Raw genomic sequence first — 17,510 nt, 5'->3', positions numbered from 1 at the left:
TCCCCCCTCCCTCTCCACTAGGTACAAGGAAGGAGCAGGACTGATACATTCCAAGTGCAATATGAGATATATACAGATACATATGTATTCAGGTAAAAAACCTCCTAAAAAAAATGCCTTACAAAACCCACTTGAGACAGGCACTTCTTGTGAGCTGCTCTGCTGAACTAGCTCTCTCCCAGCCTCCCAGACAGAGAGCTCGGTCATTTACCTCTGTCAGCATTCACAGCTGGAAAAAGGGGTTATGGCCTCCCCTCTGCACATCCAAGGGGAGGAGGGAGCTGATCCGCACGTTTATTTGTTGCCTGCACAGAATTCCTGCATTCCTTCCCTTGTTTACTCATCTGCTCTCAGGACACACTCAGATCCCAGCAAAGGGCTTTTGGGGCACGACATTCCCCCATGAGCTTCGAGCTCTTGCTGGAACACAGGACAAGCATAAAGTGGGGAAGAGAGAAGCCAAAGAATGGGTTGTTACAGAAACGTTTTCAAGGTGGTGGGGCAACAAGTAGAAGCAAGTCTCTCCAGCTCTGCTCTCCATGGAGGCACATCTCCACACCTGGAGGTCTAAGACACTATTAAAAAGAGCACATATGGGCTGTCTCCCCCTCAGCTCTTCCCAACAGCTATGTTGTTACACCCACAGCACACTAGTAACTCTGCCATCCTCTTTGCCATGGCCACGTCAGCACTCCTCACATTGTCCCACAGACAGCTACAAGTCAACTCACCTCATCTGAGCTCTTTCAGGAGCAGACACAAAGGTTCCAGAGAGGTTAATGTACGAGGGATACAGGGCTTCACCACAACAATTCAGAAGCATGCCTCATACCCCCAGAAATCACCCAACTGCTTGGGCTCAGCTTGGTTCCGACTTAGTTATACCCTGGAGAAGCAAGCTTTACCCCCATGCAGAACTCAGCTGGCTTCTCAGGACTCCACAAGGCTGACTTGGCAAGCAAAGAAGCTAGGGGTGACCACCACGAGGGACATGCCTTCACCACAGGATTAACCCATTAACTTACTAGCTCTGAATCCATGGGAGGGGGAGGGATACAATAAATCTAACTCTGGTGTGAGGAGTCTAAATTCCCTGGTAAGTGCTTGCCACAGACTTGTGGCAGGACAGGACTTGCAGTGGGGATGCTCCCAACCACACTGGACTCATTGCACAGAGGACTGAGAACCTGCATCAAACCTGGAGCAAAGATAATATAAAACAACTTTGCTTGGCTATACCTTGGTTGCAACCACTGCCTCTGACAACCAGGTCAACGCCAGGCACTGTCCTCATGACAAGTGAGTCCACAGAGCAGTATGACCCTGCCCTAGACACATGTAGCAGCAGGACTGATCAGTCTCATCACCAGCGAGATCGTTTGCCAATCAATCATTTACAAGCTAAGAGCACAAGGTGGCCAACAGAGCCAGGGCTTGGCTGCTACTGCATCTGCATGCCCAGAGCACCCCAGGGAAAGCCAGGCACCCACACTCCAGCCTCACCTTCCACGCAGTGCTCCACCTCCTCCAGGTTGCGCAGCGTTATCCGCATGAGGCTGGAGTTCAGCATCAGCTCATTGCGGTGTGCTGGCCACATGTACTGCGGGGCAGGGTTGACGAAGAAAATCCGCGTGTCCCCAGTCGAGACTTGATTGTCACAGATTAATGGGTCCCCGAAGCCACCGATAACCACTTTGTTCCCACCATCCAAGAGGATCTCGTGAGTGACGATGTCTTTGCCTTTCAGATAACGCCAGACTCTCACCTTGAAGGAGAGGAAGAAAGAACATGTGAGACCACTTCACAGCCACAGACAGTTGGCACTTTCTGGCCTGGCTAGATTTTATCATGTTGTCACAAGATGCACAGGAGGGGTTCACAGGCTGGCAAAGCCTTCCAGCAGAGCTAATTTCATTAGACACCCTTCTAAAAGTACAAAATGCGTGGGCAACCAAGGCAAAAGCATGAACTACTCTTTCTGCCAAAGCTGCACCCAGCTCTCCAGCCCAGGCACTTGGCACTGCTGGCCCTGCCCCCACACAGCCTCGTGGGGAGCAAAGGGGGACAAGACTCGTGTCACAAGGGGCCCCTCGGCCAGGCAGGTTCTCCAACGAGGGACAGAGACCTCTTGTCCCCCAGGGCACGCCTCTCCCCTTTGCACTGGGACACACTGCCCTCGGTGCCGATACCCAGGATTTGCCTTCAGCTGTGCCCAGAGCTGCTACCAAGCGTGCCACCGGCCCAGTCGCTGCTGTGGGGATGCCCCACACCAAACCCTACAGCCAGCCACCTTGACTAGCCTCCCTGGAGGCCCACAAACCAAAACAGCCCACCTCCTTCGTCTCATCACTGACTGGGGAGGGCTCGCCTTCCCCACCCCAAGTGCAAACACCCAGCAAGCCCCGGCACAAAGGGGCTGGCGGCGGCAGAAATGCCCCTTTCCTTTGTTCGAGCAAGAACAATAGCTCCAGATAAGCTGCCGCTTCTCAGCGGACACTGGAGAGCCACCAGCAGGCACGGCTGCTACTCGGAGACCCAGCGACCAGCCTCCTGCATGGTGCAGGGGAGCCCGGCAGGGCCAGCAAGGTGGGGGCTCTCCCGGGACAGCAGAGCAGGGGTGGGAGAAGGGATGAGCAGATCCCGCAGCCTCAGCGAGGCAGTTCAGCTCGGACCAGGAAGGCTGCTCAAGAGTTCCCCGGCAGTAGGAGAAGCCTCTGCTGTATGCAACCAGTGAGACTGAGGATGAGCTAATCGACTTCTTCCCTCCAATATTGTTCTAACCTTTATGCCCACAACAGCCATTCCAGTTGCCACCTGGTTACGGCTGGGAATGCTGCTCTCCAACAAGCAACACCGCACTTAGCCAGGGGAAGCTGGAAGAGACTCAGCCAGGAAAGTAATTTATATTAAAAAAATATTCAGAACTGACTCAGTCCTGCCCATTACTAATAAAGAATTCAAATTCATAGCAGGAGATTCTGGACTAGATGCTGGGACAGAAGCGAGATCCAGCTTGCCTACCACTGACCCTTTCTACATAGACGAGCTGGGACCCCATCATCTGCAGACACAGGGTGAGGGACACAATTCAAGCCCTATCAAGGGCAGCATGCAAGTGTCAGCCTGGCCAGAGGAACCCCCTTGCCACTCCCAGGCAGCATCATTCAGGGTGACACTCCAGCTGGTACAGCTCTCCCAGAGATATCCTGACTCGCAACAAAAATCTCAGTGGTGAAATGCACCAAGGGAGAAGAAAACACATCTGAATAAAAAAACACCTTGAAGGGAACATTAAGTGGCTGGAAGGTCCTAACTGGGGAGGACTGCACAACAAGCACTGTCCATCCGTGGGGGAGGCTCTGAACAGGAGCCTTAGAACAGGGGCAGGAGAAGGCAGGCGGGTTGGGTGAATGGAAGAAGGGAATTTTCTGGCTCTGAAAAGCCACTGGTACCTTGGGAAGACAAAAGGCAGAGCAGATAATATTCCATGTAGAAGTGTCAAAGGTAACTTACGTTACTACAAAGACTAAAGAAAACCTTTGCCTTAGCAGGCTGGATTTGCTAAAAAATGTGGAGGATTTGGCAGGAGGAGCCCATTTTCCTTTACTTATCCAAACTTCAGGAAGAAAAACAAGTCCTGGTCACAAGAGTTAGCCCCACTCTCTCCATCCCACTGCCAGCAGTGCTAGAGCAGTCTCCTTGGACCTCTTTGCTGGCTCATCCCCCTGCCTAAAACCAGCAAGATCTACACACAGCTGCAAGCCAGCCCCTCTCCAGCAAGCTACCCCAAACAAACCCCCACACAGCAGAGAAGAAGCAGCCCTAAAATGGCTCTAGTGCACACGGGACACCAGAGACATGTCCCCATCCATGCTCATCATGACCCTTCCAATGGGTCAGAAATCCTCCTGCTCCTGCAATTCTACTGCAGGGGGAAACAGGACACAGAGATGAGTTGTCGAGTTGCATGTAACAGGAACAGCTCATCAGAGAGCTGCCTGAGGTTTTGGCTCGGAGCAAGGGCGTTTCTCTAGCAAGAGTGGCTGCTGTAGTGCATGGGTATTACTGTGACCACAGGCATCCCGGGCCCGGCATGCTCAGGGCACACTTTATCACGCTCTGCCAGCATATCCCCTCCTACTGCAGCCCAAGTGCACAGTCACCTGCATTCTCCAGCCGTCTTCACCACCCAAGGAGCACTCCAGCACACCGCGCCAAGACCAGAGCAGTCAGGGAGGTGGTGGCTCAGAGATAAGGGGGCTCTTGATCCCCTCTCTGTGACTCCGAAGGGAACACCAGGGGCCGAGAAAGCATGCTCGCAGGAAGGTGGGCAGACGGGTCTCTCCTGCCCTTGAGGGACTCCAGGGGCGGCAGGGACGCAGGCAGTTGTTCACACTACAGCTTCTATGCTTGACATAGGGGTTGGGGGACTTGTTACAGTTGAGAAAAGCACAGAGCACATACTATCCCCCTTGAGAATGATCCATTTTTATAGTTATCTGCAACTACAGCTCACTGGCTTCTGCCCTTCAAGTCCATCACATTCCCCTCTGGGCTTCCTCAAGACTGTTCAGACAGAGAGACTCTTATTCTTTGCCAAATACCTCCATCCCATTGCTTAGTGACTACAGAAGACACACACACACACAAAAGATCTGACACCACAAAGTGCAAAATAAGAGGGTAAAAACATTGGGAGCTAGGGGGAATGCAAGTCATGACTTCTAACCAATCTTGCAATTTTTTGAAGCCCTAACTCCAGAATTTCAGTGGTGTGAGCTCAGCGCTATCTCAGTCCGGATCAAGAGGCTTCAAGGTCCACAATGATTTTGAGCAGAACTCCCACACACCGTCCCTGCCATGACCAGGAGCAGGCAGCTACAGGTGCTGGGGCAAGGGCATAGAGCCGTCCCACTGCCACAGGAGCAAGCAGGCTGGGGTGAGACACCCCCTGCTCAGCATGAGATTCACCTGTTGAGCTGAAAAAGGGAACAGATTCAGTGTTGCTTGTACTCTACAGGTGCAACTGAAGGTTAAGAATAATGTTTAGGAGTGTATTTTGTTCTCGTATCCTCCTACTTCTCACACCTTCTCCTTAAGGTGTAATATTTGCCTGCCTTGCAGAAGGCCTCTGGACCTGACGGGTCTCAGCTCCTCCCACAGCCCAGCAGGTCCCATATGTTAGAGAGGTGAGCCCTGTTCTCCTGCATACCCAAGATCAAAAACCATCCCAGGACTAAACACCACTGTGACAGATCCTCTCTGGAAGCTGCACATGCCTTAGCTGCTCCCAGACACACAGAGGTTAGCCAGAGACATTGCACCCACGTGCCCTCACACTCATTTGTCTTCCAGCACGAAGGGAGTCAGCTCCCCTTGGGCCAGTGCTAAGCAATGCCACAGCAACCAAAGGACAAGCAATAACTTATACACAGGCTCCCATCCCTCCCCACACAGCCCAAGTCCAAGCTGCTGCGCGAGGGTAAGAAGAGCGGCTGAGAACGCAACGCCTTCAAAGCCGTTTGCGCAAAGAAGCCTGCTCGAAAAGCCGACTGCTCAGTTGTACACAGCCCCGTCAGCAGGAGTTCTGTTCTGGAGAGAGCTGGCAGCCAACCGGCAAACAGAGGGAGCTTCAGATGGCAAGGAAGGGTAGCTGTGAGAGGCAGCTTTCCTCCCCTCTGATCTTACAGGAATCCCAGAACGGACTCGGACACCTGCTCCACTGCGCGCAGGTGGTGCCGTGCGAGGCAGCCCCCCTCAAAGAGCCAGTCTGGGGCCACGTGCAGACACGACACCTCAGGTGAGCAGAGGCGGCAGGGTGCTAAGGAGCACCGCATTAGTGCAAGCCTCCTTGCCCGCCTCCCCACCTGGGACCAGCTGTTTCTCCAGCGTTTCGCAGCAGCACAGCTCCCTGTGGTTGCGCTTCTCCCCACAGTCAAGTTAAGACACCTTCCTGCAGCCCCACCAGCCCCACCTCCCCTTCCCTCAGCAGCAGCCTGCAGCCCGCAGGGCAGGCTGCTCGCTGCAAGGTGAGGTGCACAAGCAGCCAGGGCAAAAAACACCAGGAACACAAAGGAGACAAAAGGAAAAAAATACTCCAGGCAGGCAGAGCGCACAGCCCGAGGCTTGGGCTGAGAGGTAGCGGTCAGGCACTTTCACAGCTAGGTCTAAAGGGGAAGAAAGGCTAAAGCCTACCCCCTGTTCTGAAGCAGATTGTAATTGGAGTTAATTAGCATGGCTGTTGTAGTCATACACCTCAGAGCCAGGCCACAGCATTCACAAGCAACATCAGAGTCCACCAGTGCTCTCCCCACCCTTATCCTCTATAATGAATGGACACGAAGACACCAAAGACCAAGAAATTACCTGTAGGGCATCCCATTCATCATTACACACAATTAGGACTTTGTCACTGGTGACTCACCGACTACATCAAGGACTGGGGAAGAAAAGGGAGAGAGAAAAAATTGGGCTAGAATCTAGTTCCAAGAGGTCCCTTCCCTACAGCAGATTCACTCACCCTCTTGCCAGTGAGCACATAAAACACTGGATTAAGACTGTTACAAGACTCCTGGCAGCTACAGGGAGGCAGAGTAAGAACAGTGAAAACTTTAAGCAGATCCTTGCAAGGATATATTTTAAGTGCAGTACAAAACCAGAAAGTAAAAGAATTTTCCACTGCGCCATGGGGGCCCATCCCACAGTAGGGAACGGGACCACCCCTACAGTGCTAGCAAGTTCCTGCCAGGAAGATGCTCCGAGAAACACCAGCCTTGGTCTTGCAAAGAAAGATGAGAAGTTCGAGCACGGTCTCCTCAAGAAGGCAGCTGTCACTCTGGGCAGAAGTAAGAGGAGCCACCACCAGAACTCAGCAGTTCTGGGTAGCAAAGCTCAGGCTCTGCTTGTAGCTTCACAGGCAGCTCTGCCAACCGCTTCCCTCCTGACCATGCACTGACCCTCTCCCTCACCACTCTCTGTGCCTTTCCCTGGCAGAAGCTAGATGCCCTTTCCCTAGGAGCTAGCACAGCACCAAACCCACCTCCAGCCCTGGCAGGAAAACAGCAGCCGCCGTTACCCCCCAAAATATGGGCCCTATTGTCTGGAACAGGATCCACATCCTTTTCAACACTTCCTATAGCACATATAGAACCTGCATTTGTCCTATAAATAGAAGCTCCCTTCATAAATGTCAGGTCAGACCAGAATAAGGTACATCAGAGGACTCAAAAGTAGGAAGGGGCAATGCCAGCACACAGGCTGTAAATAGGATGAAGAGCAGCACCGCCAGCTTGGGAAGAAGAGCAAGCCCTGGGCTGCAGCTAGAAGCAAGCACAGCGCCTAGCTCCCACGTCAAATCCCTCGGCGAAGCAGCACATCAGCCAGTCTGCGTGAATTTCAGGAGTTCTGTCAGCCTGTTCTTCCTTGCTACTCACCTCCTCTAGCAGCAAACGAATGGCTGGTAGCTACTGACGCGTGTTTATCCAACATTAACCTCACGTTTCTTCTCAGTTGTAATGTGCTTCATCTATCAAGAGGCTTCAGCAGGGAGGGTTGAGAGTTGAACTAGGAAGAACAATGCACTAATGCAGCACCCACAGATACTCACATACCTGCTCCCTCACAGACCACCCAGCACCAGTAACACCCGCCGTGTTGGGTGTGGGCTCCAGGGCACTCCTCCCGCACACTTGGCCCTTGCCTTTCCTCTTCAGATAAAGAAGAACCTGACAAGAGATAACTGTGGTATTTGGAGGTTACCCCAGGGCCTAAGGAATGGTTTAGAGTATGACAGTGAGGAAGCGGACACTGAGTGTTCTCACCAGGTAACCAGCAAGATCCTTTCTGCACCTGGGCTTGTTCCAGCTCCACAGGGCAGCAGGAGCCAGCGGTCACCTTTAATGCCCTAGCTGCCCTTTCAGAATCTAAGGTGCTTGGTAAAAAAAAAAAAAACCAAGCCAAACCAATATGCAAGCCTGCCTAACCCTGCAACCCAGCATCAGCAGAATCCACAGCAATTTCAAATCTTTGAGATCTTGGAGTGAAACAGGCCAACAGCTGCTGCAAAAATACACATTTACAAGTCAAAGTCACTAGCGTTACACCCTCCTAAATCACAGTTAGGAGATATTTACCTGCTTTCAGGTCCTTAAGACACCCCAAGTCCCATTTCAAAGCTTTTTTTTTTTTTCCTGCAAACGCACCATGAACATACCCTTAAAAACTACACAGAAAAGACTGATGTGTAGGTAAAGGGACTGAAGAACCACCATTCCAAGAAAATTGCTTAATGTCACAGCACGACTGGGAGAGCCAGCGGCACTGCCACAGCGAGACAGGATGGGCACTTCCATCCAAGGTAGGAGAGTGCATTTTTCTCCTTTCACTTTCTCTTACAGGACTCTGGGACTGGAAAGGTATCTTGGCACCATGTTCTGGACTTCAGGTGCTGTTATGACACATGTAATTGGCAGACGCGAAATCCCACACTGAACTCCGGAGTAAGTCACACAAGCCTTCTCCGCAGCATTGCTTGGGATGGCTGAGGGAAAGGCAGGCGAGAGACTCTCTTCGCAAGCCGAGCGATGCAGACTGTGTTTCAAATAAAGCCACCCCCAGCAGACCGCATTCCTCCCCACATGTTGCTCCTTAGCTGCTCTTACTTGGACTTGATGGCACACTTTCAAAGGCAAAGCTGCTGAGCAAGCAGGTTTACCATCACAGGAAGAACGGATTTCCTGGCCCAGAGTCTTGCTCTAATGCAGCAAGATGAAGCCTGGATTTTACGCTAGCCAGACACCTTAACAGGCATCTGCAGTGGGAGGAAAGAGACCCTTTTTTCTAGATGAGCATTTCTGCCTCATCACTAGCCTCACTGGACCACCTCCTGCCTACTTACACAGACACCTGTGCCCCAGCATCAGGTGGCCCACATCCATACAGCCATATGTGCCCCAAGCTGCCGCAGGACACCGGCTGCTCGCAGCAGCTTATTAGTTTTCTACATAGCACCCAGGATGTGCCAGACACTTTGCAAACATACGGTCTCTGCACTAGCCTGGAGGGGCTGTGATCTAATTTACAAGAGAAGGGTACAGATTGTGTGGTATCGAAAGGGGCAGAGCAGTGGGAGCAAGCGTGAAGCAGCGGGCACCAGCTGGACAGGCAGAAGCTGTTCGACTACTTTACTGGGCTGAGAGATGCTCCAAAACAGAGGGCAGCGTCGTGGGATGAAGTTAACCTTCCTCTGCACCGGTAGACCTCTCCCACCAACGCGCTGCTGCGCATCACCCCGGGCCCTGCTTAGCACTAACCACAGGCAGGAACCGCAGCACTTTTTAAGGATGGGTAGAAAAGGGGACGGGAAGAAGAGGAAAAGACAATGTGGCAGCATGTCCTCCTAAGCGAGATTCCTGCCCCGGGAAGGGTTAAGCCATACAGCACGTTTTCTGACAGTCAGACGGATGGTGTTTCAGGTTGCTCAGTACTTTACATTCTCTCAGCTTGGGGGGGGGAGGGGGGTTAAAAAAAAAAAAAAAAGAGAGAGAGAAAAAAACCCCAAAACCCATAGCCAGAGGCTAGATTCGTAGTTAAACAATAGCTAGAGCTAGAGGAACTCAAGATGCTGCTAAAGTAAACGGGGAGCTGCCCTGAACACCTTCCCCGTCAGCCTCAGCCCTGCCAGAGAGAAAGTTGGGAGCCAGCCCCGCATCACGGCAAGGAGGGAAATGCCCATAAAAAGCAACCTTGAGAGATTCCCCTCGACACAGCTGTGGGAGCTCCAGCGGGGAGAGACTCCGCAGTCTAAAAATACATAATTACACACCAAAGCTCCAGCGCACATACAATAAAAACCACATGCGCCCGGCCGGGGAGGCGCCCGCTCGGGGCCGAAAGTTTCCCCCCGCCGCCCCCCCGCCCCTTACCTTGCAGGAGTAGGTGTGGTGCACGGGGTCCACGTTCATGATCTCCTCCACCGTGCCCGTCAGCACCACGTTGGCCTCCTCCTCCCGCCGCTCCAGCTCCCGCTCGGGGCACGTCGCCCCGCCGCCGCCCAGCGCCAGCAGCGCCAGCAGCGCCAGCAGCGCCCGGCCGCCCGCCGCTCGCCCCCCCATGGCCCGCCCGGCCGCTCCCGGCCCCGGGGCACCCCGACGGCGCGGGCAGACAAAGCGACCCCCGCTCGCAGGCAGCGCTGGCGCGGAGAGAAGGACTACTTTTGTTCGGGGAGGTGAAAAGAAGGAAAGAAAGAGAGGGAGGGAGGGAAAGAGGGAGGGGAGAGCAGGGGAGGGGAGAAGGAAGAAAATCCCAAGAGGAGGAGGAGGAGGAGGAGGAGGAGGAGATAGCTCTCCCCGAAGCGGCGGCCGGCGAGAAGCGCTCGGTCCTCCGCCTTAGCCCCTGTAAGAAAGCCCGTAGATTTGCATGCAATCTGAATTGCTGATAAGGAGGGAGCGGGGGCAGGGGGGGAGAGGAGGGAGGGGGTAGAGGAAGGAGGGAGGGAGGCAGCCAGCCCCGCTGCCGGCTCTTATTGCAGAGCTGCCGAGGACGCCACCCCCAGGAAAGGGAGCTCGCATCAGGTTAATGGATAATCAGCGCGCCAACGTGAGGAGACTTTTAAAGGTGTAGGGCCGCTGCCGAGCGGCTGCCGGCCCCGCCAGCCGCCCGCGCCCCCGCGGCACCTGGCGCCCTGCCCGCCCCCGGCCGCGGCCCGGAGCCCCCGGAGCCCAGGGTCCCCCGCTCCGCAGCCCGCACCCGCGGGGGTGCGCAGGGCGGCCGGGTCGTGCGGCTGCAGGAGGGGTCCGGACCCCCGCGCTTCCCCCCCCTGCCGCCCCCAGCTCAGCCTTGGCATCGCGGGGGGGCTGCTGCCAGCGCTGCCCCCCTTCTCCCGATGGGGAAACTGAGGGCTGGGCAGCCCACGAGTCCTCTGTCCCCAGGCACCCGCGCCTGGTCCCTCACCGTCCCCCCAGCTACCAGGGGGAGATGGCACGGGGGCTGCCCATGCCTTGCCCGAACCAGGGCAAAGCCACCCTCCCGGGGCATGGCCTGCGCCTTCCCCTGGAGCGCTCTGACCTCTTGCCCCAGCTTTCTCCAGGGACTGGACGTCAATTTTTCCAGATGTCGTGTGCAATTACTGCAAATATAAAATGAAAAGTTAAGTGGCACCAGGGGAGGGATATTGTTTCTCCTCTCCATAAATTAGCCATCCCCCAGAGGCATTTTACAAGGCTGTTTTACTTGATGGCCCTAAACAAGTCATGTTTGTGACCCAGGGCCAAGCAGGTGAGTTACAGATCACAGGGTGAAGTGGAACCACACCGGTGCCACGATGCCAGTAGAGGACATTGTCCTGCCCCTGTGTCGTTCTCTGATGAGAATGTTTTAATACACGGCAGCATCCTGCATTGTAAGGGTTTGCAGATGACCATCCATCCTGTTCGTCCTCAAAGTTCTCAGCAGTGCTGCTTGTGCTGTTTGCCTCTGCAGTTGTGTATGTGCCAATCTTTTTTCTCTCCTTCGGAACATAAACAGAAATTAACTACAAAATAGGAATAAATTAATCTTACTGAGTGTTCAAAATGCTGTCCAAGCCTACCTTTACCCTGAAGAGGATGCATACCAGAGATCGCATAAATCTGTCTGGAGATATCACAACTGCTGTGGGTTTTACAGGGAAAGCATACTGTACATGTTCAGCTTTAAACCATGCACTTGGCATTTCCGCAGTGACTTCGGTCTCAACACTGGGGCTGTTCTTGTAAACCCCGCACCGTCTTCCCTGTCCTCTTCTGCTCAAAGCTTTGATTTCTGTCCCCTAAAACTGAGTTCCCAGTCCAACACCAAAGGAAGGCTGCCTGTTCAAAAGCATGTGGTATTTAACCACCTCAGTGAGGACCTTCGAGACACAATTTTCAGGAGAAACTGGCCCAGAGCATACTGAGGTCTGCAGAAAACCTGGCTTCATCTGGCAGGGCTTAACTCTTCAAAACCTGCCAAGCTTCTGTACCCTCCTCTAGACACCACAGGGAAGACATGGGTCCCTGTGCTCTCTGGGAAGGTGCTGCAGGGCAAAGGGACCCAAAGCAGGACACACAATGTCGGGTTTTCTGCCTGTGTCAACTGAAAAACTTCACCGAAATGTGTGGTTACTGGATGGGGGCAAGGGAGCAGCATTCAGCTGCAGCGGGAAGACTCCATCACAAGCCAAGAGCAAGGCAGAGTCCAGGCTCTGCAGTCATCACTGTTACGCAGTGGAGGTTTAGCACAAAGGACTCCATTATTACATTGCTGCTATTATAAACTCAAGCAATCAGCTAAAAATATTTCAGTGCCTGGCAGATTATTTTTGCTATTTTAATTATTAATTTTTATTGTATTCCTCGAGCGCTGCTCAACTGTAAATCACAGAAACAACCTCAGTTTGAGGTGGAAGAAACCAGCTGTAACATTCTGCTCCCACACTTTGCAAAGAGGAGAGGAGAAGAATTATTTACGCTGTGTTTGTACTATTTTCTGTTTGTTAGTTCTCTCCTCCTAGCCCCACCCCGCCATCTGCTTTCAAAGCTGTGAAGAGAAAAATGGATTTCACAGGCTTTTCTGATGTATTTGCCCCTATACAGCCAGTTCTTTGAGTGGGCTTACTCAGTCTTGTAGGCTTTCTGGTGGAGGTGCCACACAAGCCTCCCAGGGTCTCAGCTCTCTTTTCCATGGGCAGGTTTAGTAAAGTTCACAGGGAGGAGGCAGCTGGCTTTTTCAAAGCACAGCACCGAAAGGCAAGCAAGTCACTCTGAGCACCCTTTTTCGGGATGATGTGTGCTGGGAAGCAGCACGGAGCAGCACATTCCCGCACGGCATCGCTCTGCTCCACCACCGCTGTGCTGAAGCCTCACGCTGACAAGAGGAGAAACCGGCCAAGAAAACTGTGGGAAAACTGAAACAAACTCTTTGGTAAATCAGTGCGCAAAATAAATAAACTCTGTAACCGAAAAAAATACATAAATCACCGGGGTTTGTGTGGGCTCTTTACAAGACAGCTATTGTAAACGTGGGGCTCGCAAAGGCTTCCATGAACTAAGCTTACAAGTGAAGTAGCTCAGTCAGTAACTCTGAAAAATCAAGAGAGCTTGGAAAACTGGCAAGGACTTAGGCAGCATTTGCTTTCTGTCACCTCTGCATGTGCTTGGATGGCATTTCCAAGATTTGCTTGCAGGAGGGGCCTAAAATTTTGAGGCAGAGGAGAAGGAGAAGGAGAAGGAGAAGGAGAAGGAGAAGGAGAAGGAGAAGGGGAAGGGGAAGGGGAAGGGGAAGGAGAAGGAGAAGGAGAAGGGGAAAGGGAAGGAGAAGGAAAAGGGGAAAGGGAAGGGGAAGGGGAAGGAGAAGGAAAAGGGGAAAGGGAAGGGGAAGGGGAAGGAGAAGGGGAAGGAGAAGGAGAAGGGGAAGGAGAGAGGAGGAGAGGACAGAAGAGGCAAGAGGAGGACAGGAGGAGAGTAAAGAGAGAAGAGGAGCAGAGAGCACTGTGATAGTTCCAATCAGGTAGTTCCAGCGGTTTCATAAACTGCTCTGGTGTTGAGAGACCACTGCTAGCGCTGGACGGCTGAGCAACGCTGACCTTTAGACACCTGTTTAACTCCCAGCCCCCAGCAAGCTTCGGTGATGTCCGCAGCATTTCTTACACATCTGAAGTTAACTGCCTGGGTAAGGCTTTGCCTGATCAGGGCTTTTCCCTCCAGCGGTAGCAGCTGTCACATTTTCCACAGAACTGTAATTTTTTTTCATGTCCTTTGAAGATTTTCCCAATTTTAACAACTCATGGCACAGGCAAATGAGCTTCTTTTAGGCTGGGCTCAGTAACTCTGTAAAGGTCTCTCGTTTATTGCGAGTTATTGCCTCCTCAGAATGACTGTACGGACACTCCTGCTGCACTCAGCAGTTTCATGCCAGCATCTCTCTGTCGTTTGACCCCGGAGCACTTCCCTTTCAGAATCTTTGTTATCACAGCTCTCAGCCAAGGCTATCACAAGCGTCATACCTTCATTCTCTGTCTGCTCCCCTTGGAGGGGGGGCTGGTGTCAGTGGGCAGGTGCTCAGTGCTTGCTGAGAGCAGATCCTTTAAGGTATATCAGGTTAGGTATCCAAAAGTCGCAGCAGCTGCAGTGTCAGTAACCACAGGGTAAACCCCTCCATCTGCTCTCCTGTGAGAACAGCCAGGAGTCGAGAGTGCAGCCCCTCATTCGCACCAGTGTGGCGCACACATCATAGCAGGAGACGCACAAGATTTTAGGCCAAGCCTTCAAAGAAAATAAAAGACCTGTGCGAATACCCTGGCAAAGCAAAATAGAGCCCCAGCATTAATCAGAAATTGTTCCCCAGGGGTGAGAAAGAGTGTCCCCATTCCTGCTTGAGCTGGCCCCTGGTTTCTTCACTGGTTGCCTCTACACCCCCCCTGGCTGGTTTTTCTTCTCCAAGCCTCTCCATCTCTGATAAGCTCCAAGACATGTTTTAATGGGGGTTTCCCCCCCTGCCTTTTCTCTTTCAAGTTAATCCCTCTTGGTGGTTTCTGACATTGTCAAATGGCTTTTGTGTACTGTCAGAAAATCTCTTGATGTAGCTACAGAGCAGCTGCTAACAAGTTGCCCCTGGGATCCTACATCTATGAGGCTGTCTGCCTGTATAATGATTTTCAAATAAGTAAATCTATTAATGAGATCTTGGTGGGAGCGGGGCTGAGGGCTGGGGAGCAGCTCCCTGTCAGAGGACCCACACAAGAGGGGCTTCATCCTGCAGCAGCCCCCAGCAGGTTCGCCTTGCTGCGATGGGCACCATGGCATCACAAGGGGAGTCACAGAGAGCTGCTGTCCCTAGACAGCACAGGGAACATGAGCCACCCGGATCAGTGGCCAGCACTGGCTGCAGCACAGGCGCGTGGCAGCAACCTGCACAGCCCTTTCCCTTTAGTTACAAGGGGAAAGCGAGGAACAAATGGGGATCTGTCACATGCTGTAAGTAAGACTCAAGAGATGAATTCAAGAAGTCAGTCTCCTCTTCCCCAGGATCAGGGTGGCAGCCTTAGTGTTGAGTTAAAAATTCAGAGCTAGTCTTCTGGGTTTGTCACTTCTGCCCCAAGACTGAGGAGCTACCAGGATCCAAGCTTTTCTCAACAGCATGATCCTAAACCTTCAACTTTAAAACCAGGAAACTATGCTGAGATTTGCACATATTCACACAACTGAAGGTGACAGAATATAAAAATCCAAACCACTGAGTATTATGAGCACTGTGGTACAATAACAGGTTACGAGGAATTCAGCCTGGACATATCCAACACCTGCACCCTGGTTTACGATGGCAATGAGATGAAGGGCTGCAGCCATGCAGGGAGCCGGGTTTGTTCCCACATACAGCAGATCAGAGCAGCAGTCAGTTCCCAGGACCCCAGACCCAAAAGGCTTTGGCAGAGGCAGAGAGAGGGGCCAGGACCCTCCACCCAGCTCGGGTCTGGCTCGGTGGCATGGGCTGTGTCTGCACACAGGACTGGGGAGGAGGTGTGCTGGCTGTGGCACTGGCTGTACTCTTCCCTCATGCTGGAACCAGCCCCGGGATCTCATGCAGATGGGTACTTTTCCCTCTGAGTCAGCAGCAAGCCTGGGCCCTTGCTCCGTACAAGGGGCAGGCTTCAAGCTCACAAAAATAGGCTTGGTTTAGCATTGCAAGGGGGACCAAGCATCAGCACAGGGCACGCACACACATACAGGTGCCATTTTGCTGTGGTTTCGGTGGCCGTGAACCTCCAGCATGTTTTAGGACTTAACCTAGCAACCTCTCAGCTTGGAGGCAAAAGCATCCAGTGAACCACAATGACTTTTTTAATTAAAAAAAAAAAAAAAGAAAGAAGAAAAAGGAAAGATGCAAAAAGAAAATTCAGTGTGAACTTCAGGGCAAGTGATCCTCCATTATCAAATGCCATCTTAAAAAGTGCATGGGGCTAATTGAATTACTCTTGCTAGATTTCTATGTAGCCATGAAGTCTTCTTAATGTGGATTGATAGCATAAATCTGTTCTCCATTGAGGAAAAAAGTGAACACTGGCCCCTGACATCTATCTTTCTTTCCAGAAATCCCATCTAACTGGACGTCTCCCTAGGCCACTTCCAAGAGAAAGATGTCTCTATCCATTACCTCTGACATGCAGCAGCAAAAGGAAGTGAGGTCCGTTCACATCTAATTACTCCCACTCCTGGATTTATTACAATCATGCCAGGATTAATTGAGAAAGTAAAAATGCTTAGTTAGGTGATCAATCTTCCCCGAGTTACTTACCTTGTCACTCGCTAATAACTGTAAAATAAAAAAGCCCCTCTTCGCTGCATCTCAGCAAATGGATTTCTATAATACATTGCTAGGAATCTTTAAAAGGCATTTGAAACCAGTAAGGAGACAAATTGGATTAGCTGGAGAGAAAGTGCAACCAAAGCATTTTTTTCATTACCATAAAGCAAAAATTTCAGCTCTCCAACGCTCAGGTGGCGATGCAGAGACAGCACCTGGCCCCGTGCCAGGCTCATGGACCCTGGCTGTCCCACGGCACCAGTATGATGCCTGGGGCAGTGCTGGCAGGAGCTGTGGGGCAGGCTTTGACGCGGGAGTTACGGGTACAGCAACGGGGGGCTGGAGAATATTCTGAGTGAAACACAAAGAGCCTTTCCTGGTTTAAAGACCAGGTCATTTTTTCACACCAGAGACACATATTCTTGTGTAAGGGACACGGGTTTTTGCACAGCTGAAACTGGGTGGACCCAGTCACTGCTCTCATCTTGCCCACCTCCCACTGTGGGGGTCCCTGGGCTGCCACAGTGTGTCCCCAGGAGCCAGGGCAGCTATTTAGGTTTAGATCTCCTAGCTGGTTTCCCCCAGATGGCCACTCCGTGTGAAGGCAGCTGGAAGGATGTTACTCTCTTCAAGATCAGAGCTCTCTCCCTGTCAAATTTGGCTCAACCTTTATTGCAAGAAACACACACGATACACACTGCTAATAACCCAGCCCTGTTCTTCCGCAAAATCTCATCCGAGAGAAATATTCCATTTTCCTTCTGCAACAAGCTCCTTAAAATCAGAAGCTCCCGCAGACAGGGCAGCCCTGGTTCCCACCGATCCTGGGCGCCGAGGGCTGCAGGAGAGGTGGGCGGCAGCAGCGGCTGTCCCGTGTGCCCTGCTGCGGGCTTGGGCCGGCATCCCCAGCGCTGGTGGCGGAACTGGCAGATGCCACAAAGGCACCCAGCTTTCAGGAGCCCTCCTCTAATGGGAAACATTGAGGGTGCTGGGAAGCCGGACTCAAGCTGAAAGAGAAGGCATTAAGATTCAGGGCATGCGGGGATCAGGCTTTTCCCTTTCCCCCCTTTTTCAAGGAGCGAGGAGCCAAGGTTTTAGCACTCTGTTAGAGGGCCCTTGGCAACCCCTTCAAAGCTGCTGGCGGCCGGAGCTGCTGCCCGGCTCCCCTCCACTGGGCTCCTCTCACAAAAGGT

General features: G+C 52.6%; 1 protein-coding gene across 4 annotated transcripts in view; it reads right to left on the bottom strand.

The window, feature by feature from the left end:
* Window positions 1-10,470, bottom strand: part of AGRN (agrin) — a 129,025-nt gene extending 118,555 nt beyond the window's left edge. For all 4 annotated transcript variants that reach the window (XM_037381072.1, XM_037381073.1, XM_037381074.1 and 1 more), the window contains exons 1-2: window positions 9,924-10,470; window positions 1,504-1,765 (exon numbers count right to left, since the gene is read on the bottom strand). In XM_037381072.1, the coding sequence (XP_037236969.1) occupies window positions 1,504-1,765; window positions 9,924-10,112 (451 nt within the window). In that variant the 5' untranslated portion in view covers window positions 10,113-10,470. The remainder of the gene's footprint in view (window positions 1-1,503; window positions 1,766-9,923) is intronic.
* Between the last annotated feature and the right edge of the window lie 7,040 nt (window positions 10,471-17,510).

Source organism: Falco rusticolus, chromosome 3 (genome assembly GCF_015220075.1).
Source record: "Falco rusticolus isolate bFalRus1 chromosome 3, bFalRus1.pri, whole genome shotgun sequence".
NCBI lineage: Eukaryota > Metazoa > Chordata > Aves > Falconiformes > Falconidae > Falco > Falco rusticolus.
This window is presented reverse-complemented; position numbering and strand designations above follow the sequence as displayed.